This window comes from Mixophyes fleayi, chromosome 10 (assembly GCF_038048845.1).
Source record: "Mixophyes fleayi isolate aMixFle1 chromosome 10, aMixFle1.hap1, whole genome shotgun sequence".
NCBI classification, from domain to species: Eukaryota; Metazoa; Chordata; class Amphibia; order Anura; family Limnodynastidae; genus Mixophyes; species Mixophyes fleayi.
Genome location: NC_134411.1, coordinates 88057735 through 88081877, shown reverse-complemented (window position 1 = coordinate 88081877; position 24143 = coordinate 88057735). Strand labels below are relative to the sequence as shown.

The window sequence follows — 24143 nt, the reverse complement described above, 5'->3', positions numbered from 1 at the left end:
TCATTGTTAGATGCAGGTTACACTGTATATTTCACTGTCAGGCAGCCGCCAGCACAGCCGCCATATTGAAGAGCCATTCATAAAAGGCCCCTCAGCATAAAGCCCACCAGCTGCCCATGTCAGTTTAACGTTGGTCGAGAATGAGTTAAGCCACGGAATCAATAGCACACATTCCAACATTCCAAAAATGGAATGGATAGGTAGCTCCGAGCTAGGGCATTCTTAAGCCTCTACCACCAACAGTCGTGTGGGATTTGGGGTGTGTCACCTTACAATTTAGTAATCAAATGGCAGATCACTTTAAACAGAAATACGAATAGGATGACTGATGGCGTTCCGACTCTTATTCTTAGCTGTTAAACTGCATTATGGATATGGTAGAAAAAACGCGGCGTTCGCTGACCGTCCTGCGCCGCTGCCAGGAAGCTGATCGGGAAGAGCTCAACCACTGGATACGCCGCTACAGTGATGCAGAGGACTTGAAAAAGACTGTCAGCTCTGCGGCTCAGCCGGCACGCCACCACAACAGCTCGAGCACCGAGTCCTCCCCAGCAGGTTAGCCGATGTACAAGATGTGACGATTACAGTAGAGAGGAGTGCATGTGTACTGACAAGTGTATGATTTGGGAGGGTGGGGCACGGGGATTTTAAAGGGAACAGGACAGGAATTTATGGCCATTGGCAACTACCATTTTCTAATTGTTCCTCTTTACTTTAGAGCCTTCGCGGGACTTCCTACATAGGCCACAGGCTGGATACATGCCAGAAGAGATCTGGAGGAAAGCAGGTGAGTGATATGCTCTGTTGTCATCCTGGGAACTATTATTATATCTCATAGAAAGGAGTCTTATTCACCAGTAATCAAACTATTCTTCAGCCTAGAGGTGCATTCAGTGTTCTCCACTCCACTGATGTTGCCTAAGATCATTCCTAACCACACTCTCTAACCTATTGCCAATGTGTGACTTTCGTACCTATTCTATATTGTATTGGGCTTACTGTAAGATATCTAAGTCAAGCCATAGATATAAATGTGAAAATTTTGGTCTTTATTAATATAGACGGAAGCCAGTTAATTTGTTAGTACAGGTTGTAGATCTCTGCTATATGTCGCTAGTTTTGCTCATGCTCAGTAAAACATTGTACACCGATGTAAGTTGCAGGGTAGGGTATATACCTGAATGTTTAAACCCCTTCTATACCTGAGTCCCCACCTCCCAGGCCTCATCTACCCCTCTGAGCTGTCTCTCTGTCCGCACAGAGGAGGCGGTGAACGAAGTAAAGCGCCAGGCCATGTCGGAGCTGCAGAAAGCTGTGTCGGAAGCGGAGCGCAAGGCCCACGACCTCATCACGTTAGAGCGAGCCAAAATGGAGCGGGCGCTGGCGGAGGCAAAGCGGCAGGCGTCAGAGGACGCCGTCTCCGTCATCAATCAGCAGGAGGACTCAAGTGAGGTAACGGCCACGCGGCACAGAGCAGGAGGCAGCCGCGCCACAACCATGAATCAAGCGCAACGCTTGTTTAGCTTTTAAATCTTCATATGTCATCTTTTGCATACAAAGCTATAGTGGGAATATTTAAACACTGGTCCCACTGAAGGGTCTGTCAACCCTTTACTCTTATACTCAACCAGCTTTGGTACAGTATTCAGAAGACACTCTGCCCTAATTTACCAATTCACTTTTAATGGACTGGATCTTGTAACTTGCCCTATAAACCTACAGTGACACTTTTGATTACTGTATAGCTGTTTTTGATTGTAACAATGGTTTCATCTCTTAGGGTGGTTAATTTGAAAGTGAATATGTACCCATTGGGCCTGATTCATTAAGGAAAGTAAAGCAAAAAAAAATGAGTAACTTTGAACCTTGGCAAAACCATGTTGCATTGGAGGGGAAGGTAAATTTGACATGTGATGGCAGATTTATAGTTGGGGTAGGGCATGTCCTAGATCAGGGGTCAGGGAACTTTTTTTACTTTTTACCGCCAAATATATTTAGATACGCTGACGTTACCCCTTTTATTTGAAAGGAAGGAAATCATTTATTATTAATTATTGGAATTCAACATTTTATTGAAAGCTTCAACTTCAAAACTTAAGGTTTTGGAGAAATGATGTTGCTTCATTTTTGATACGAGAGAATCAATATTGGGGCATTTTGATGTCCGAACAATTTGGATACAGTCTTCAGCGTCCAATCGCTTTCTCTGCTTTGTTTTTATGTTCGTTAGAGTGGAAAATCCTTGTTCGCAAAGGTAGGTTGTTGTAAAAGGCAGCAACTTTTTGACTGCCTCCTCATGTGCAGTTTTGAATGCCTTTACAGCTGTTGACATCCAAAAATATGACAGATCTGGTTTGTTTTCAAATGCAATACGTGCTTCATTATTGCATTGAAGCTCAAGAAGTGCCTCTGCCAACCCTTGAGGCTCTTCTGGTACAACAGCAATTTCACATTTAAAGGGGTCTACAATCCAACTGACAGCATGTGAATCGGCAGCATTACCCCCAGGAATTTCATTTTTACCCCATTTCGGGTAATTTAACCCTGTTCCCTGACCACTGTCCTAGACCAACTTTTATTGTCAGTGTAAAAAAAAAGCTATCAAGTATTTGTGTCCTACATAAGAAAACAGTTAGTGTTTTCCTTACGTGCAAAATAACAAACTCATTTGCACCCCTTGCATTGCAACATGGTTTTGCAAAGGTTTAAAGTTACTCATTTTTTCTGCTTTACTTTCCTTAATGAATCAGGCCCATTGTCTGCAGCCGGTTTAGATCCAATATTTATAAGAATACAGCTGGGATCCAGGAACTTTGCTGAGGCACTTAGGGCTACAGACAGTAACTAATCAAATTGTCTGGTTGCTATGGGTTACAGCACATTTTTGCACACGGTAACTTTGATGTTAAATAAGCCCTTTTGTGTGTTTCTATTGCAATTTCGCTGTGACCACAAATGTTTGTATTTATTATTATTATTATTAATTTTTATTTATAGGGCGCCACTAGGTTACCGTAGCGCTGTACAGGGACAAACAAAAATACAATACGAGGAGAGACAGCACAGTACAGTAAACAATAAGCACAGTAACTCAGTGAGCACAAGGCACAGCTAAAGGGGAGAGGAGAGGGGAAGGTCCGCCAAAGACGGAGTCCAAGAGGGAGGGCACGGATGACAGGGAGACCCCCAGAGGGGAGAGGAGGGAGTGAGAGGGGACGGGGGGAAGAGGGTCCTCGAGGAGGAGGGCAAGGTAGCTGGAGAGCAGAGTTAAAAGTGGTGAAGACAGGAGGAGAGATGGCCCTGCTCAAAGGAGCGTACAATCTAAGGGGTGGGGTAGACAGACAGAGAGACACGGGGGAGAGAAGGAGGAACGGAGGATAGGGAAAGAGGGGAAGAGGCAGAAGAAAAGGTAGGAAGTTACGTGGGAGACTGGAAGGCTTTAAGAAAAAGGTGGGTTTTTAAAGCCCGTTTGAAACTGGACAGATTAGGGGAAGTTCTGATGGAGGGAGGGAGCTTGTTGCAGTGGAGGGGGGCAGCGCGGGCGTAGTCTTGGATACGCGCGTGGGAGGAGGTGATCAGGGGGGAAGAGAGGCGACGGTCATTGGCAGATCGGAGGGGGCGGGATGGAGCATAAATAGAGAGGAGGGTGGAGATGTATTAGGGTGTAGGAGGGTGTTTGTATTACGTACACTAGTTTCTCACTGTATTATTCCCCCCTGGAAGCACCAGACGTAGATAATGCCCCGGGGACAGATGTGATATCTCTATTCTCTCTCTTCTTGCAGAGCTGTTGGAACTGCGGGCGGAAAGCAAGTGAGACCTGCAGCGGCTGCAACACGGCGCGATACTGCGGCTCCTTCTGCCAACACAAGGACTGGGAGAAACATCACCACGTGTGCGGCCAGTCCCCGCACCACCCGCCCAGCTCACAGCCAGTGCCAACCACCACGGCCACGCCCGCAGCCAGCCCCACCGCCAGCAGCTCCGCCTCTCGCTCTGGGACCCCCGCCACGCCCCTCTTGCTGGACACCGCCTCTCGCTAATGACGGAGACTGCAGGAGATAAAAAAAATAAAATCTGAGGACACAGACCGGCCACCTCTACTCACAGCTAGCTGCACCCGTCAGCCGCACCCTGGGGTCCTTGGCAATGCCAGCCAAGACTTTACCTGCCCCACTGTCGTGTCTGCCTCCGGGTGGGCTAGGATCTGTGTGTCAGCGTTGGTTTGGAACTGAACCTGAAGTCAAGCATATAAAGCTTCATATAACTAAAAATCCCCACCCCGCCTATTGATATGGGAGTATCAACCCCCTCTGAGGGGCGACTGACTTAGAAGATTATTGGGGGGTGCGGGACGTGTTTTACTTACTACTCTCAAATCTTTGGCTTTAAATGTAATTGAAATCCAAAAAGAAAACAGATATACAAATTAAACTACCTTGCTAGACAGCCAAGAAATGTCAGACACCAAGAACACCTCTTAAAAAGAAATCCCAAAAATAAAACCCCTATCCAAACATTTACCAGCCCTGCCAAAGCCTGGTCCGAGAGGAGTGGAGGGAGCGTCCTGGGAAGAGCGGAACGTTTCAGTGCATTCTGGGAGTTCTGCTGGGGGCACAGGAGGAATGAACCAGTGCTTCACAATGACTTATCTCCAAAGCTTCCTCCTGGGAGTTCCACTTGCATCTTCCTCCTCTACCTCTCCTGTAGTAAACTGCCTCTTGCTGTTGCTCACTTGTCCAGGAATAACTTTCTCGTCCTACTCTTGGATTGTCCGAGAGGGAGGAAAAGACGACTAGAAACAGGTTTCGTGTCCTGTAGACATTGAGACCTTGTGTATTGGTGTTTCTGCTACACCCCAGCTTTGCTTGTCTCTCTTGTGCGGAGGTAGCACCCCGAACGGACATGGTCGTGGCCAACACCTCACTTGGGGACTGGTGGGAGGTGAATCCAGGAACCCCCCCTCCCCTGGCTCACAGACTTCAGCCCACAAAGGGGAAAATTGTACAGTTGTTTTTTGTTTTTTTTCTATTTATAAAAGCAAACAAAATAATTCCCATGTAGGGGACGCGAGTGCAATATGAAAAGTGCAAGGCTACTGATGGGCGGGGGAGTCACTGCAAAATGATATATACACAACAACAACAAAAATCAGGGGGAGCTGCGACGTGCTAGTGCAGCACAAAAAGTACAGCAGCAGAGATTACGCTCCATATTCTCCAAAAAGACGTCTGTCACAGCCTCAGAGTACCATTGCCCGGGTGAAGGGTGGCACGTGGCAGTTGCCGTGGCATGTGTATTTTCGTGACACATTTTGCACCATCTGTCGCTGGGACAAAACTTGCCCACTTGTACCCTGTAAGGGAAACTATCATTGCGTAATGTGAAACTGTCATGATTATAGTACTGCAGCTTATTGATTGTTATTTGGAACTCTGGCGAGTATGAATAGAATTTTCACGATTTGATCTGAGTTCTCGAACATTCTGATTGCTTAGAAGTTCCATGTTGTATGGTATCGGGATCCTAAGGATACAAGCATTATTACAGAAAAACAAAACCCTCCCACTTAATTTTTTAGGACGTTGAATTTGGGGAAATCTTAAAATGATGAAAACAAACCCACATAGTCCTAATATTGCATGTAAAGAAAGTCACGATGGTTAATTATAACTCCAAAGGCCGTTTCTCACTAGTAGATAAAGAGAACGTCATGAAGCTATACTGAGATGAACAGGAGCTAATCATTGTTACTATCCATCATGTAATATGGATTAGTTCCTATTAAATTAATAGGCCGATTATGTGTTCAGACCACAAATTGGCAGCTTCTATTGCTTGCACCTGATGGGTATGTGAAACCTATATCTGCCGATACTATGATCATGTCACATTTGACCTTGATAGTTTCCTTTTACCAGGATACACTAAGATAATATACCAACAATAGTACAGCATTGTGATGTAGGATTTACCCTGTATATGAGATACTTTATCATATGTTGTGCTGTTTCCTGGAATTCATTTAAGGAAGTACAATGGCCGCTGTACTGCAGAACAAATACCAGATAATCAGATAATGATCTAATGCTGTTTTTTACCTATAAATCTTTCTTTGTTTTTTAATGAGGTTTTACAGCATTAGATCACTGTCTTACTGGAGACTCAACTTCCACCCATGTGGTCGGCATTAATGAGGGTCTGGTGAGCATCTGATAAGCAGAGAGGAAGCTGTGAGTCGAGGCCTACACAGTAACATTGCAGACCTGGGGGTAAATTTATCAAGCTTCGGTTTTGAAAAAGTGGAGGTGTTGCCTATAGCAACCAATCAGGTTCTAGCTGTCATTTTGCAGAATGTACTAAATAAATGATAACTAGAATCTGATTGGTTGCTATAGGCAACATCTCCACTTTTTCAAACCCGCAGCTTGATAAATTTACCCCCTGTAATGGTTTACCAAATAATGGGTAATTCATCTCTAAGCATGAATCATTCCGTCCACGTGGAATCATAGAACACAGCAGCTGGTTACAGTACACTAGGAGCGAGGGCAGTGATGGCTAACCTGTGACACTCCAGATGTGGTGAAACTACAAGCCCCAGCATGCTTTGCCAGTAGAAAACTAGCTGATAGCTGACAGAGCATGCTGGGACTTATAGTTTCACAACACCTGGGGGTAAATGTATTAACCTCCGGATTGTTGAACTCCCACGAGTTCGCCGTCTTCAGCGCTTAAATTTAAAGCGGCGCTGCCTTGTAAAGGGAAACTTTCCTTTACAATGCAGCGCCGCTTTAAATTTAAGCGCTGAAGACGGCGAACTCGCGGGAGTTCAACAATCCGGAGGTTCATACATTTACCCCCTGGAGTGTCACAGGTTAGCCATCGCTGAGCTAGGGCCTCATAATTATTGGTCAGGCCTCATGAATAGTGCCTTAATGATGTCACTGGGGTCTAGTGAACAGGCAGACACTTTTCTAATGAATATTGGCCTAGCTCACAAGATGGCTGCCTCCACCATGGGCAGAGTCACAGAATCAGCATAAGGTTTCCAAAACCCTGAGATGGATTGACTATAATTTTACCTCAGGTAAACACATTTCTGTATGTAAACCTCAAATACCAGCTTGCGTAGCCCTATAAATTAAATTTACCAGCCCCACTAAGATCGGCCACATAGGTGGGCCCGTCTGTCATGTTGATATGAATTATTCCAAATGACTGTGGCTTGCGTTATTCAAACATGGCCAAATTCACATAATCAAGCCTTATCAGTGAGCAAATGTGGGCTAAATTGCTTCCAGAGGACTAAACAATCCTCAGGAGCTTCTGTCTGCAGTGATGTAAGCTGTGTAAAGTTATTTATTCATGGCCACCTCCAATTAGATATGAGGCTTGATCATTGTACTTAGATCTGAATGCATTCTGGGTTTCCATGTGTTCGGAAAGCGCTTTGCTACGTCTGCCAAGTGCATTGTGCATCAGGGAGGTCACAAACAAACACGGTTTCCCCTGGGACCTTGTATGGGTAATGAGAAGGTGAGAATCCTACAGCACTCCAGCTGTGGCTGAACTACAGCCACACTGCGGCATCATGGGAGTTGTAGTTCATCGATAGCTAGAGGTCGTTCATCACTTGCTGTCTCAGTGCATTTGTTATAGTTGGGCGCGGCCTAGAAAATCTGCACTTCTGTATGAAAAACAAGCATCTCAGCATCCGTTTCCCATCCATTCTCATGTCTGCAATGTTTTTGAAGGAGAATTATCATCAAAACGCATCTGTTCTTAAATGTGTAAAATAAAGTATATTGGCGTCAATCATATAGTATTAAGGGCAGCTCTTCAGTAGCTATAGTGACACCTATTGGCTAAAAAACAAAATAACAAAACACCAAAATATAAGTGTGTCGCCTTAACACTGACATATTGTAACTTGATGATTATTTTCCTTTTAACACGGTCCTCCATCTTACTGTGCGTCTGCCTCATTACATTAGTCAATTATGAAGGAAGTTTATTTTTTTATACATCCTATGAAGAACAGATGGTAATATATAAAATATTTGGTATGTGTGTGTGTGTGTGTATAATAGCAACCTGCTGTGTCTTTAATGATTCTCTGATCTCCTCTTGTAATGTATGTTTGATACTCTGTAGACTCCATTTTGTTCAAGGTGGCATCCATCTTGTAGCATACAGCCGTCTCTCTGTTACTGTGTACGGCGGCCAATACATGCAATGCCTTCTGCTTTGTTCCTTAATATTAATCTCTGTGATTTTCCTGCGCAGTTGTTTGTTGTACTCAGGCCAGTTCATTTTTTTTTTTACATCATGTTGAATACGCAGATTGCTGTCGGCTATTAAAATCAATGCTCTTCCCACCACATGGCACCATATTTAAGCTGGATTTGAGGAGATACGAACAGCTGGACTTTCAATCTCAGCACGGATTATCACTGCCCCTGTTAACTCTCTTGCACTACCTCTTAAGGTCACAACCCTACGTGAGACTACAAAATGGCCACCAAGCTTCACAGAAAAACCAAAATGTCATCGTGGAATAAAGGACTTTGGCAGCCAAAGCAACCTCTGTCCAAGACTTGATAAAAAAAAAAAAAAAAGCAGCTTTAAATACAAAATACAATGTCCCAAGGATTAGTGGACAGGGACCTCGAACTAGTAGGCTTTTTATTCAAGAGGTCGTAGCTTTAAAGATGGCAGCTCTTATGCTAATTCAATGATCTGCGTTGGCCTCCACATAGATTAAACAGATCTGGTTTTCGGTGACGCCCTGGGAGATTTCCTGTATTGTCTATTATTAGGTCACACTGCCAACCTGTGTCTGTCCTCCCTCAATTCTCAGCCTCAACCAGCAGGAGAAAGCTGGACCCTTTCAGAATCCTGACAGTGGAGGTCCACATTATAATTGTTCTGTTATAAATGTCATTACTGGCTCTCCTGATTGTTTACTATTCCCTTCACTGCCAAAAAGATATCTATTCCACTGCTTTCATATCCACTAATTCACAGTTCCATTGCACCTTCCAACCAAGCACAGTTCCCTCTAAACTGACCAATCTGGAAATGTTGGTATTCAAAACTGAATTTATTACAACACATCATTTGTGAGGGGTTGCACTAAACAGCAGATTCTCAATTAAATATTTCAGGATGAAATCCTCATCAGATTAAGCTTGTTTAGGTTAGAGGGAACATAACATCCAGGGCAACATCTTATTAATGATAATATCTGTATTATCGGACTGTAGGGTGAAGCATCGAAGATTTAAATCTCTAATTGAAAAAAAACCAAAAACTCACCGATATAGATTTTCAGGATAATGCATATAAAAGAAACAGAAGTTGGATCTTGAAAACTGTATTTGGGAATGCCTTGATGATAGAAGCAGGAAAACTGGTTCCACAAAACCACTGTTTTTCTCTGTATTCCAAGTAAATGAATTGTAGTACCTTCTTCTGTCCTGTAGGTGGAACTGGAGTACAACTGTGGAAATCTTTTGGTCAGCACCTAAACTTTACCAGGCACCAGTTGTAGTACCTAAGCCACAGAAGAAGAATATGCATACATATTAAGTAATGAAACTTTGGTTGTACAGTGCTTCATTTCTTACAGCAAAAGGATTAAATGGGGGGTTTCCACTTGCCGAATACTCTATTAACATGTTCACGCCCTCCTACAACTTTTTCTAAGTGCATTACTATATATTTATCTTGATGATATGAATGCATTACTTTTTCTCTTTAGCTTTCTTCTGTGGCTTTCAGCCATGCACAAGGGAGATAAATATAAAGTAATGTATTAAGTGAAAGTTGCATCAGGGTGTACACAGACCAATACATTAAAGGTTCCCATTATTCATATACCATGACTATTGCAACTACAGATTGCAGAGCCAGAATTATGCCAATTAGACAAAGGAGGTAAATGCAACATTCACCCTATGTACAGATAGATCTGAATTACATCTAATATGGATTAGAAAGCAACTCTGTTAAAATTTAACCTCCCCCCCCCCAAAAAAAAAAAACCCCAAACAAACAGAAAACAAATGACCTGGCTGTGAGTGACCAGCTAATCACATTGTGATACAATTATAATATACACATCGCCGTCACCCATAGCAACCAGTTTGGTTCTGTCTTTTTTTATAATACAGTTTAGAAAACGACATGAGATTGGTTGCTATGGGTTACAACTCCTTTCTCTTACACTGTTACATGTGCACCATTGTATTCAGTCAATACTTTGTTCTGCCATTTCTTGATGCATAATGTTAATGTAATTCTTTGAAGCTACACAATGTATCGTCAATAATCGTAATGAACTGCAAACTGAGAGTATACAGGCGTTATTCCTGTATATAAATCTGGCCCTTTCTACCTATTATAGGACACCCGCAAGGCGATGTTTACAAGAATCCAGCCCTGGAATGTCACTTGTTATATTATTTAAGGGACGTTTGCTACCAGAACATAGTGGCGTTGCACCAGGCAGGATGCACAGATAGCTGCGGATGCGTGCAGTTATGTTGGGGAGGCCGGGCCGGTGTGGCCCCAGCAGACACAGGGCTGCATAGTTTTGCATGCTGGTATCTCAATGTGTTGTACGTCTGATCTGTGGCAGCTGTAACTATTCACTCAGATCAATGTCTGTTCTGTGATCTGTATCTGTGTCATAAAGAAACTTTAATATGGAGACTGGCATTATTTTTTTTTTGCAAACTTGCAATAGGGTAATATGGATAAATAACAGTACACAAACTTACAAGAGGGTATATGGTGTATGTGTCATTGGCCCGCTTAATATGGGCAATGTGTAAAGGCTTTAGAGGCTGTTTTAGGCACGCGGTACAGTCCTGCAAGTCTCTGCTTGTGGTTGGCCGAGCACCCACACATCAATGATCTAATTCAGCCCCAGGCAACCAATCACATTCTAGCTATTATTTAGTCCATTCTAGTAGCCTAAGAAATATATATTATTGATCTACTGGTTCCAGTTTTAATTGAAAAACCTGAAACTCCCCAACCGAGCATTTTCCTGGCATTTTTGGTTAGAACCAAAAGAAAGCCCAAAATCGGGTTGTCTCACAGTTCAGCAATTGGAGAACCTTCCACACTCTCCCACTGGCACACGTCTCTCTCCTACCAACATAGAATTTGACAGCAGATAAGAACCACTTGACCCATCTAGTCTGCCCATATTTTAACCTATGGTAACCTCAAACCCTATGTGAGCCTTAGTTCTTTGTAAGGATATCCTTATGTCTATCCCAAGCATGTTTATATTACTCTACTGTATTATCCTCTACCACCTCTGATGGCAGGTTATTCCACTTATCCACTACCCTTTCTGTGAAGTAGTTTTTCCTCACATTTCCTCTGAACCTACTTCCCCCCAGTGTCAGTACATGTCCCTGTGTTCTAATACTTCTCTTGCCCCCAGTGTCAGTACATGTCCCTGTGTTCTAATACTTCTCTTCCCCCCAGTGTCAGTACATGTCCTCGTGTTCTAATACTTCTCTTCCCCCCAGTGTCAGTGCATGTCCTCGTGTTCTAATACTTCTCTTCCCCCCCCCCTAGTGTCAGTACATGTCCTCGTGTTCTAATACTTCTCTTCCCCCCAGTGTCAGTGCATGTCCCCGTGTTCTAATACTTCTCTTCCCTCCAGTGTCAGTACATGTCCCCGTGTTCTAATACTTCTCTTCCCCCCAGTGTCAGTACATGTCCTCGTGTTCTAATACTTCTCTTCCCTCCAGTGTCAGTACATGTCCTCGTGTTCTAATACTTCTCTTCCCCCCAGTCTCGGTACATGTCCTCGTGTTCTAATACTTCTCTTCCCCCCAGTGTCAGTGCATGTCCCTGTGTTCTAATACTTCTCATCCCCCCAGTGTCAGTGCATGTCCCTGTGTTCTAATACTTCTCTTCCCCCCAGTCTCAGTACATGTCCTCGTGTTCTAATACTTCTCTTCCCCCCAGTGTCAGTACATGTCCCTGTGTTCTAATACTTATCTTCCCCTCAGTGTCAGTACATGTCCTCGTGTTCTAATACTTCTCTTCCCCCCAGTGTCAGTGCATGTCCCTGTGTTCTAATACTTCTCTTCCCCCCAGTGTCAGTGCATGTCCCCGTGTTCTAATACTTCTCTTCCCTCCAGTGTCAGTACATGTCCCCGTGTTCTAATACTTCTCTTCCCCCCAGTGTCAGTACATGTCCTCGTGTTCTAATACTTCTCTTCCCCCCAGTGTCAGTACATGTCCCCGTGTTCTAATACTTCTCTTCCCTCCAGTGTCAGTACATGTCCTCATGTTCTAATACTTCTCTTCCCCCCAGTGTCAGTGCATGTCCTCGTGTTCTAATACTTCTCTTCCCCCCAGTGTCAGTACATGTCCCCGTGTTCTAATACTTCTCTTCCCTCCAGTGTCAGTACATGTCCTCGTGTTCTAATACTTCTCTTCCCCCCCAGTGTCAGTACATGTCCTCGTGTTCTAATACTTCTCTTCCCTCCAGTGTCAGTACATGTCCCCGTGTTCTAATACTTCTCTTCCCTCCAGTGTCAGTACATGTCCTCGTGTTCTAATACTTCTCTTCCCCCCAGTGTCAGTACATGTCCTCGTGTTCTAATACTTCTCTTCCCTCCAGTGTCAGTACATGTCCCCGTGTTCTAATACTTCTCTTCCCTCCAGTGTCAGTACATGTCCCCGTGTTCTAATACTTCTCTTCCCTCCAGTGTCAGTACATGTCCTCGTGTTCTAATACTTCTCTTCCCCCCCAGTGTCAGTACATGTCCTCGTGTTCTAATACTTCTCTTCCCTCCAGTGTCAGTACATGTCCCCGTGTTCTAATACTTCTCTTCCCTCCAGTGTCAGTACATGTCCTCGTGTTCTAATACTTCTCTTCCCCCCAGTGTCAGTACATGTCCTCGTGTTCTAATACTTCTCTTCCCTCCAGTGTCAGTACATGTCCCCGTGTTCTAATACTTCTCCTCCCTCCAGTGTCAGTACATGTCCTCGTGTTCTAATACTTCTCTTCCCTCCAGTGTCAGTACATGTCCTCGTGTTCTAATACTTCTCTTCCCCCCAGTGTCAGTACATGTCCTCGTGTTCTAATACTTCTCTTCCCTCCAGTGTCAGTACATGTCCTCGTGTTCTAATACTTCTCTTCCCTCCAGTGTCAGTGCATGTCCTCGTGTTCTAATACTTCTCTTCCTTTGTAGACTGTTTCCTTCCTGCACCTTGTTAAAACCTTTGATATATTTGAAAGTTTCTGTCGCTCACTAACAGAGAACTTCCTCCACTATTGTAGGAGCAGCAGCTTCCTCCTAGTGATGGTGGTACCAGATATCCCGTGTTGTTGTTGTGTGGAACCATTCACAGGGACCACATTCAGGTTTGGGAATCTTCAGTAAATTTCCCAAACTTCAGTAAATTAAGTCCAATTTATACTTGTTAGAAAACGTGCTGCTCATTACCTATCAGACCCCACCCAGTCAGAGCAGGATGAGCTGAGTGGTGTGACAGTGAGTGCTTGATCTGAGTGGCACCCAGGAGGCGTGAGGCTACATGTAATAGTACCCCAACTGAAGCCTAAAATGAAGTGAGGAGAAGCCAGTACCTGGAGGTGTGTAGAGGCGGAGAAGTGAGATAGACTGACATTTATTATATATTATCATTTATATAGCTCCAATCATATTCTGCAGCGCTGTACAGAGGATTTGTTGTCACTCACATCAGTTCCTGCCCCATTGGAGCTTACAATCTAAATTTCCTACCACACACACACACACACGTTAGGGTCCATTTTGTCAGAAGCCAATTACCAGTATGTTTTCGGATTGTGGTAGGAAATTAGAGCAAACAGGGAGAAGATACAAACTCCACACAGATAGAGCCCTGGAGGTATATTTACTAAACTGAGGGTTTGAAAAAGTGGAGATGTTGCCTATAGCAACCAATCAGATTCTAACTTTCATTTATTTAATACATTCTACAAAATGACAGCTAGAATCTGATTGGTTGCTACAGGCAACATCTCCCCTTTTTCCAGCCTGCCGTTTAGTAAATATACCTCCAGGTTGGAATCAAACTCATGAAACCAGCTCTGTGAGGCAGCAATGCTAACCACTATGCTGCCATAATCCCACAATACGAAAGTACAAGCTCTTATGCCAAGTGATGTCATTTGGTTACATATACCAGTAGTATGTGAGGGAGAGTAAAGCCAGAAGGTGTAATTGACTGTAAATAAATGTTCTCATTTATGTCCTTTAAAAGAGATGTCCTGGCCCCCATTTATCACAGCACTGGCAACTGTACAGGGCTACACCCGCTGTGTCCGCCCTACGTGTGATTTGCTGTTATTACACCTGCAAGCGTAGAGACATCTGTCCGCTGCTCACCCACAGAAGCCTGACATGAGGGCCAGGGGCAAACACAGGATTTGTAGAGGGGCGTTTCCACACCACGCTGCCAGTGGGCGTGACCAGCGTGCGTGGGGGCGTGGCTATAATTTTAGACAGTGCTTGGCTGCTCTCCAACTCTTCCTATCCTCATAATATACATGGGCAATGCTGCGTGCACTACTGTTAGGTGCACGCAGCTCTCCCTTTTCAAGCAGAGCTGTGTGAAACTTACAATTGTACAGTGCACCAGGCTTGGAGGGGGGTTTCCAGGCACTAGGAACCCCCCCCCCCCCTCCCCCCTTGGTTTGCCTATGGAGGGAGCTACCGCCGGGTGGTTGGTCAGAGGGTGCTATATAGGTACTGTACGTGTAATGGGCGAAATACTACCCACCAAGAAAACAGAGGCTTCCAAGCATATTACTGTCAGTTATACACAAAACAAAAGTGACCAAAGTAATTAATTAACCACTTCTCTCCTTAATCAAATAAAACCTTGTATAAATATTGGTGATAAATATATGTTTATGGGGGGGGTTGGAGAAAAAAAATCAGTTTCCACTGTGGGCAATGGATATTATTGCCTCTGTAGAGATGATCATATTACATTCATCGTGGTTCTCTACCCGGGCCGTGGAATCAGCTCTGGATTTGAAGATGGGCAACAAGTTCTCAAACTTTAGATGATACAATTCTAACTAAATTCAAACAAGGTTCGACTATGTTCAAATGGTTTAAACGGCTTCATTGGATGTATTTGTAGCGGCTTTCCATGTGAACAGGTAACTCAAACATAGTAACGTTAGCTGTTGGAATTAGAAAGAATACAACATGCAGCCATTTAGGCTTCAACAAGCAACATTTAAATATTGAATTGAGGTGCAAAAGTCAAATTTATATCAAACCAGACTAACAATCATGATCATGGTTTGAAGTCCTTGAACCTGCAAAATCGTCTCAAATTTTGTACCAACTTGGATCATGTGACCCTCTTCAGCCAGTAGAATACCAGGGAGATAGGAAACATAAGTGGAGGCCTGACATCAATGATGTGATCATGAAGATTAGGCAATTTATCTGGAGATGTCCATGGTAAACCATAGTGTTTAAGAGACGTCCAAAAACGCGAATAAAAACTCTTAATAAAGAATTGAGAAAATAAAAAAAATCTTGAAAACAAACATAAATGTTACAAAGTTACAAATACTAGAAACTGTGGCAAAAAAAACAAAAAACAAAAACCACTTTGCTTTTTTAAGGGCTATTGCCCAAAATGCAGACACAAAAGACAACAAACATACATGCATAGCCTTATTCTAAGTGCTGTCTTGAAAAATCCATATATAATATGGTACCTATATTTAAAATAAATAAATAAAATAAATAAAGTGATTTTAATCAATGAAGCAAAAACATTTTATGGGTCTGTGCAAAAGTTTACAAATACTGTAATATAATATAAATAAACAAATGTGTATATATATATATATATATATATATATATATATATATATATATATATATATATATATATATATATAATGTCTGGCACAGATGCTCTGTTAGACCTGTGGCTGATTGCACTGTCCTCCAGGACTGCACCTGCCTTATTAGAGACCATCATGTGACAGGTGTGTGCTCCATATTAACCCCTGCACTGCAGTCAGGGAGAACACAGGGTTTCTGTGCAGAGATCCAGCACCATTCTTGGGTCTGTAAGGGTGAGAGAGAGGTCTGTGCAATAAGAGAGGAGCTGTCTGCATTGTGCACATTTCCTCTGTGTAGTCAGACGTCTCTGGTGTGAGAGGGATGATTCATGCAGGTAACTGGGGTTTACTTCTTTCACAGTGATTTTACCTTCCCTCCACCATAAAGTAGAATAATTCTCAATTGTGTCCAGTATATTTGGAACCAAAACAATTGTTTAAATAGCTCAATATGGCAATCTAATTAAAAGATTATTTAGAAAGCTGAATGAAGATATTCCATGGAGATTATATGTGAACATATCATTCTTAAACACAGCTGTAGTTTCATTTGGGTTTGTTGCAATATTTGAATATAGATTTGTTACAAAAAAAAAATGGAAATTGTTGCTATATAGAATGAGCGGGTTATTTAAAAATGAAAGTGTCTTAATGATGTCCGTAGTTTCTTGTGAACTGCATCTTTCAAGGCTATATTGGTTCAGGCTTTACAAATGGTGTGTAGGTGATGGGTTCCCTTTAAGACACCTGGAAATGCCTCTTGCTTTATATCTTCAGTAGAAGCAATATGTCTGGGTTCTGTTCTCCATTCCTTAGGTGTGGGCTACAGAAGAGTGTGGGGTAACCATGGTCGGATGCCTCCACATTGGCACGTCAAGCGGGTTATGTCTGAGAAGGATCCGGAAGCAGAACCGGGTCTTGGGGAGGACGACCAGTCTGACAAAGACTGTGACTTGGATGACCCAGTAAGTGACCTCTGAAGTAGAATTATTATTTTTGTTTATTTGAGCTGAAAAGTCAACTTAATACTTGATGTACTTTTTACATAGCAAAAAATCACAGCCTGTGCATTGATTCCCTCTGTCCTAGTGCTCACAGGTGATCTGTGTATGGAGGCTGCAGCCAGGTTATGGGTAGTTTAGTGGCTTGTTTGCTCTTTGGCAGCTGTATTCTTTCTCAGGGTTGGTTGTTATGTAGGACAGGTGTATACAGTGTAGGAGATTGAAGCATAGTCTGAGTTCTGATCACATTAACATATAATGTATTTTGCTGTAATCTTCAGATTTTCGTTTATGTGGTTTATATTTGTCGGTCAGGGGCAAACGCAGGATTTGTGGAGGGGGGGTTTCCACACCACGCCACCAGTGGGTGTGACCAGCTTGCATGGGGGCGTGGCTATAATTTTAGACAGTGCTTGGCTGCTCTCCAACTCTTCCTACCCCATAATATACATGGGCAATGCTGCGTGCACTACTGTTAGGTGCACACAGCTCTCCCTTTTCAAACAGAGCTGTGTGAAGCAGGTGCAGGGTCCAGCCACCTCAATTATACAGTGCCCCAGGCTTGGAGGGGGGCTTCCAGGCACTAGGAACCCCCCCCCCCCCTCAGTTTGCCTATGTCGGTGATGGACGTAGTACTCATGACTCCCCCCACAGGGCGATTCTGACTTACATGTGCCTCTTCTAGCTCTGTTTATATCTACTGGGGCCATGTTTTTGACAATCCATTTGATTTCTTGTGTTGTGGGAGGCAGAGGCTTATAAATCTGGTTGTGCTGGTAGCCCCAGGGCCCAATTTTACCTATTTGTAGTAACCCAGGTATGTATTTGCCAGGACACTTTCTGCACTAGATAACGAGCTGTGTAATCTGCGGTCACGTGACGACAGTATGTGTAATGGCTTGTCCTAAGTCTTCCATACTGGCTTCTACCTGTGCCTGGTTAGACAGGGCCCTTTACAAATTGAAAAAAATATATATGTATATTTCCCCACACTCTTGTCATGTTTCTGTGATGTCCTATTAACTGACTTCATTACTGGTCACCAGAAATACAGAATGTCCCATGATGTTCAGAACACTTACCCAATGTGCTGAAAATAGATTGTGTGGACTGGACCATTATTCATCAGAATGCAGCCTAGCCATCTACCAGTGACTTCACTGAGCCATATTCTTGGTGGATTGATAGTCTGAATAGTTTTCTTATGATCTGCCTTCTCCACGGTTTGTGAAAAATACCGTCGCTGTACTGGATCTCCTACTGGCTCTTTACCTGGGCCAACCGGTATAGACTCTGCACCATGTGGCTTGTACTGCAAATGTGGGTACAAACTGGCACACCTAGGCAAATATCTTTGAACACAGTGTTTTTGTTTTTTTTTCATCATGGAATATTTCAACTACTGTGTGTGTGTATATGCATGGCTGCTCAGTGGTTAGCACTTCTGCCTCACAGCACTGGGGTCATGAGTTCAATTCCTGACCATGGCCTTATCTGTGTGGAGTTTGTATGTTCTCCCTGTGTTTGCCTGGGTGTCCTCCGGGTGCTCCGGTTTCCTCCCACACTCCAAAAACATACTGGTAGGTTAATTGGCTGCAAACAAATTGACCCTAGTCTGTGTGTGTATGTTAGGGAATTTGTACTGTAAGCCCCAATGGGGCAGGGACTGATGTGAGTGAGGTCTCTGTACAACGCTGCAGAATTAGTGGCACTATATAAATGGTGATGATAGATATATAGATATAATCTCACAACATACCTCATGCAGAGACCGTACTTGGTCCACGTTATTGGTGGATTCCGTAGACCTATCCTCATGGCACTTATAATGCACCAGGCTCACTACAGACAATGCCTCTTGTGATGTACTTGGACACACCAGCCTAGCAGCAAAGTCTATCTGGAACCATCGTAAAATGTTGTACAGTCTGGTGTATATGTCCCAAGTCTTCAGTGATCCCACAAACTATTGTATGACTCTGGCCCAACTCTATATCCTCCAGGAGCTGAAAGCCATCAGGGTTCGGGTGCGAGAGATGGAAGAGGAGACGGAGCGCCTAAAGGGACTGTCCGGAGATGAGAGCCCTAAGGCTGGTAGGGGGACCTTGTATTAATGGCCTTTTATATATAAAAATACAAATAGGGACCTTCTTTAATATATATTCATTCAGGCTTTGATTCTAAAAAATGTAGAACTGACAATTGGTGCCCCAGTTATAGACTTCAGTGTTCAGGGCTGTATCCTACCATCGAGATAAACTAGGGAAGCCTGGTAATGGCTTTATATTCATTTTATTTTTTTATGCTCCTTTTAATAGACTTGGCCATTTCTATGTATAATTAATGTAAGGAGTGTTCAGGATTAAACATACACCCATCTGCTCCCTACACAAGGCCAATACGCTCTCCATTTCTCAGGTCCTGCTCGTCCTCTGAGTGCAGAAGAGAAGCGGGAGGCCGACAAGCGCTCTGTGTATGTGGGGAACGTAAGTGTTGTGGTAACTGGGTATAAAATTAGTTTCTGGACTTATTTTACAGATTACAACTTTTGCAAGTCTTTATTTTCCACTTTCTTGGTTTAATGCATTAGCTTGAACCCTATAAAGTAATTACACTTAACAGTGAAGATGCCTAAATTAATTCTGTATTGTAGTGTATGACATTGTACAGATTATTTACTGATCTACAAAGCTTTAGGATGCTGCCACTCTGGTCAGGAGAAAACAATTGCTCATGACCATAATACAACGTAATGGTATTTTAAGGGCAACCTGTAGGAAGATGACCTGTCACATGGTGCCCAATATGGAGGTGTGATATCCCTCCCTCTGTGTCCCATTACCCCAGGGTGACAATATCTGGACTCTGTCACACTTCCCTGCCGTGCTATTGCTCTCTAGGGACAGAAGAACTGTACGAAGGGTCCCACCTGGGTATGAGACCCAACTCGAAAGCAGAGTCAATAATATAAGACCTATATAGTATTCAAGGAGACCTAAGTATTGCATCCTGCAGGACAAGAATGCTTCTTGACTATGGGAACGTTGGTGAGAATTGTCTTTTGGGGGAGGGGAATTGGAAAACCCCTTCAATGTTTTGATACCATAGGTGGATTATGGAGGTACAGCCCAGGATTTGGAATCTCACTTCAGCAGCTGTGGGTCCATCAACCGGATAACCATCTTGTGTGACAAGTTCTCTGGACACCCCAAAGGGTAAGAGGAAGTGCAAAGAGTTGGGTCGGAGCTCTCGCTTTGTATACTTATTTTTGTGTGTTCATCAGACAGTGTGATTTTTATATCTTAAGAGCCAACATCCTGAAAAGGCGGGAGCACCATGACACAACCAGAGCCGGATTTACACCTCATGGGGCCCTAGGCAAGATATCGGTTTGGGCCCCCCCCCCCCCCTTTACACACACAGTGGCCTCTCACACACACATAATACACGCACGCAGTGGCTCCTCACACACACATAATACACACACTATTAATATACTACCCTCCCCCAACTTACATTTTTCCATCTAGGAGCTGTGGAGTCTTCATCCCCTTCACACATGGGATGGCACCTGTCATGTGGTGCACGTCCCATGTGACACAGAGCAGGAGACCAACCACCACACTAGCCCTGTGTGGCCCCTCCCCCTGACTCGCGGCACCCGAGACCCCCCCCCGCGCGCACGAGTCACGGGAGGGGGGGGTCGGGTGCCGCGAGTCGGGGGAGGGCCCGAAATTTATTTATTTTATATTTTTTCAAATTGCTCCTGCCCACCCCAGCTGGGCCCCCCGAGAGCTGCCAGGCCCTAGGCAGGTGCCTAGGTTGCCTAGCGGTAAATCCGGCCCTGGACACAACCTTCTCAAATAAAATCACAACAGTGTTTCGTCATATTTAATGAAGCCATATGGGGATAAACATGAAATTTACAGATTTGGCGAGATGGAGGAATGCCAAATATATACCGCTTATATCGGCATCCAAGTATACGGTTCTGGAACAAAGGAATACATTTCGTCTTGTTCCGTGAGGTCATGTGGGAACTTAATGCAATATATATTGGTATCTCATTAAGGGGTATATTTAACAATGAGTGAAGAGTCAAAATGCCGATGTAAACGCTGGCAGAAGGCTTTCACCACTCTTATTTATCAAAGGGTTAACGCTGGAGAAATCCTACATTTCTTTAGCATTCACTTAATTAGAGGCACTTACCGCTGTCCCCATAGACCTCTGAGTAATTCATCAAGCTGCAAATATTTAATAGATAATGCAAGTTAGATGGGGGAGTCTGGGTAGGTGGACACGTCTGAAAACGAACGCTGTGTTTAGGTGGCGCTATTGGGTTTAAGGTAACAAGACCTATTTCCACTTCAGTCAGTAAAAAAAAGTATTGTAATTTAATACTTATTGTAAATGGACCAAAACTATAAGGTACCAGCTGAAGAATTCTGTGTGCACTGTATTTTATTACACAACTCTGACATCTGGTATCCTAGATATGCATATATCGAGTTTGCAGAAAGGAGCTCAGTGGATGCCGCTATATTAATGGATGAGAGCGTGTTCCGAGGACGAACTATCAAGGTGAGGTTACGGATGTTAAATATTGTGTATCCTAGGGGCACATTTATCATTATTCACATGAAGTGAAAAGTAGTTTTCAATCCTTATCGCAATGATAAGGATTGAACTACTTCTCACATTTATGTACAGCCGTGCAGAGAAACAGCAGTTCCGAAAAACTGCTGTGTCAGTGATAAAAAAAATCATACTTACCCCACTCTTCGGAAGCGCTGTCTTCGGGTCTTCTCTTCACTCTTCAATTGCGCATGTCCAGTTCCAAGAACTGGACATGCGCACACAGATCTCCTCTCTGTCTCTGCAAAGATAGTTGCAGAGAGAGAGCGCTGAGTGACAGGGAGGGATCATGTGATCCCTCCACACATGCGCTGTCCAGCTCTGCTCTCCGGAGCAGAGCTGACAGCATTAGATTTCCTCAATTCGGATGATGTACGCCAGCTCCAGCTGGCGTACATTAACATGACAAGTTCCCGAAAAAAATGTTTTTTCGGGACTTGTTAGATTGCGGCCAGGAGCAGTCACCATTCTGTTGAATGGTAACTGCTCCCAAAAACGAAGAGGAGTGCAAAGCAGCAGATATCCATGATATCTGCTGCGATACACCCTTAATAAATTTGCGGAGGACACTGTGGGACCCTAATTACCCGTTAAAAGCACTATCGTGCTTTATTAAATATGCCCCCTAGTACGAGACCTCTGATCGATGACCTGGAATGGTTGTCTGGATAAACTGCTGGTATTTGGAGCAGCATGCCTAAAATATATTAAATTAAATTTGATTGTTGGCCCTTCCGCTCTGCACACGGCTCCGGCTTTTCACCACATCTGTGATTATAGGAGGAACGGCTCAGTGGGTCCTTGTTTAATGTCAATGCCTGATATGTTCATATGTTGTCACTCTGCAGGTTCTACCCAAGCGGACAAACATGCCGGGAATTAGCACTACCGACAGGGGAGGGTTCAGAGGAAGACCACGGGGGCCCAGAGGCAACTTCCAGAGGGGACAGAGGCCCAGGGTTCGTGCATACAGGTCAGTATTGCTAATTTACATAAATGGGTGTCGCCAATGAACTTGGGCATATTTCTAGATTTGGATGTCCAAAATATATTTAGAAATCTCCAAACCAGGGACAAAACATTGCATCGCTGGGCCCTATAGGAAGATTTTGGGAAGGATCCTGGCAATGGCCTCCTTGAGATAGACAAGAGCCAGGGCATGGGAGATATAGTAAGCTGTACTGATGAAGCCTGGTCTCTGAAAGGTTTGTATGCATGCGCTGGCAGTGGGTACAACCCTCAATGTAGGCAGAGGCTGGCTGGAAAATGTTGGGGGGGGGGGGGGGGAAGGGGCATCCTTCCAACCCCTGAACATGGGATGTGACGACCACGTCCCTCACCTGTATCTATCTGGTTGCAGGTTCCCGCCACGTGCATGCCATGATAAACCAGCTGGCGCTGTTACGGTCTGTCAGTGTTGGCTAAACTGTGACACTCCAGGTGTTGTGAAACTACAAGTCCCAGCATACCCTTCCAGCAATAAGCTGCAATATTTTACCAAAGCATGCTGGGACTTGTAGTTTCACAACACCTGGAGTGTCACAGGTTAGCCATCACTGGTCTATGTATAACTTTTAAATGTATATTTCTAGCAAGGACAGTAATGTCTTCCAGACCACTTACTGGCATGATTTCCAGTAGGGACAACTGCAGGGTAATAGCAGTATGAAATTGTTATTTTATTTGCAGCAATTTTCCCAGTAGAACAGCCTAAAGGCTGCTTTTACCTTGGTTTACGATTCTAATAAAAACTTGACTTTACTGAAGACAGTTTCTGTGTATTTACATTCCATAGGGTACTATAGTTGGCAATGAGATTGTACCATTTGGCTGCAACCTTAAATACTGGAGATCTCTAACCTCAATTCTGCTTTTTTCCTAGAGGTCGTGGAAGAACAGGCCAGTGGAATAATCCATACTGATGCCAAGTATTATGGCCTGTACATCTACGATGATGCCTGCCATAGGTGTGGCAGTTTTAGAGTCTGCTGTGGCACGCTTGGCGATGTCCTGAGTTTCCTAGTACCAACGCCTTAGTGTACCCCTATGCAATACCCATCTAGTTGTGCTATGGAGCTGGATGCACAGGAATGTTCTATGGTGGCTGGAGATACAGATGACAAACGCTGCTTCTAACAAGTTATTGTATTAAGTTTATTCATATTCTTGAAAAATAAATAAGTTTGATTTAAATAGTAGAGATTTTGTTTTACTACTGAGCCTCTTCCCCTTTGGAACTCTGTTTATACAGATATTATTTACAATGTCATTGCTTCAGTATTTCTCAAGATGGCTATCTATAGAAGGAATAATGCAGTGGTACTGTAGGTTATTACAGATATTAGAAGTCCTCCTTGGATTCCTGTGACTTGTATAAAAGTACACTACATCCTTCTGTTTTTATATAATATCATCCATATAATTTACAGTGTGTGCCAGGATTATAGGGCAAGGACCAGTCTCTCTCTATACAAGTTTTGAGCACTAAAGAAGTCATGTGACAGAACTCTGCATCTTTTTGACCGTTGGAAACATTCTATTTTTCAAAAGGGATATAAATGGACTACTTGTGCTGTTTATAGGGAGAAGGGTTCAATATTCAG

The 24143-nt window shown here is 43.6% G+C and overlaps 2 protein-coding genes across 10 annotated transcripts in view; both read left to right on the top strand.

Annotated features, from left to right (window-relative positions):
• Positions 1 to 6749, top strand: part of CBFA2T3 (CBFA2/RUNX1 partner transcriptional co-repressor 3) — a 30804-nt gene extending 24055 nt beyond the window's left edge. For 5 of the 9 annotated variants that reach the window (XM_075189045.1, XM_075189041.1, XM_075189039.1 and 2 more), the window contains 4 exons: positions 354 to 555; positions 719 to 787; positions 1222 to 1447; positions 3786 to 6749. In XM_075189045.1, coding sequence (XP_075045146.1) covers positions 354 to 555; positions 719 to 787; positions 1222 to 1447; positions 3786 to 4065 — 777 coding nt within the window. In that variant the 3' untranslated portion in view covers positions 4066 to 6749. Of the gene's footprint in view, positions 1 to 353; positions 556 to 718; positions 788 to 1221; positions 1453 to 3785 lie in introns of all 9 variants that reach the window. The other 4 variants (XM_075189042.1, XM_075189043.1, XM_075189047.1 and 1 more) reach the window with 4 other exon arrangements.
• A 9321-nt stretch (positions 6750 to 16070) lies between these two features.
• On the top strand, positions 16071 to 23733 carry PABPN1L (PABPN1 like, cytoplasmic). The gene is made up of 8 exons (XM_075187643.1): positions 16071 to 16236; positions 16718 to 16866; positions 18906 to 18996; positions 19321 to 19388; positions 20011 to 20117; positions 21399 to 21486; positions 22389 to 22513; positions 23423 to 23733. The coding sequence occupies exons 1-8, from the start codon at positions 16224 to 16226 to the stop codon at positions 23460 to 23462; spliced, it is 681 nt and encodes a 226-aa protein (XP_075043744.1). The 5' UTR covers positions 16071 to 16223; the 3' UTR covers positions 23463 to 23733.
• The last annotated feature ends 410 nt before the right edge of the window (positions 23734 to 24143 follow it).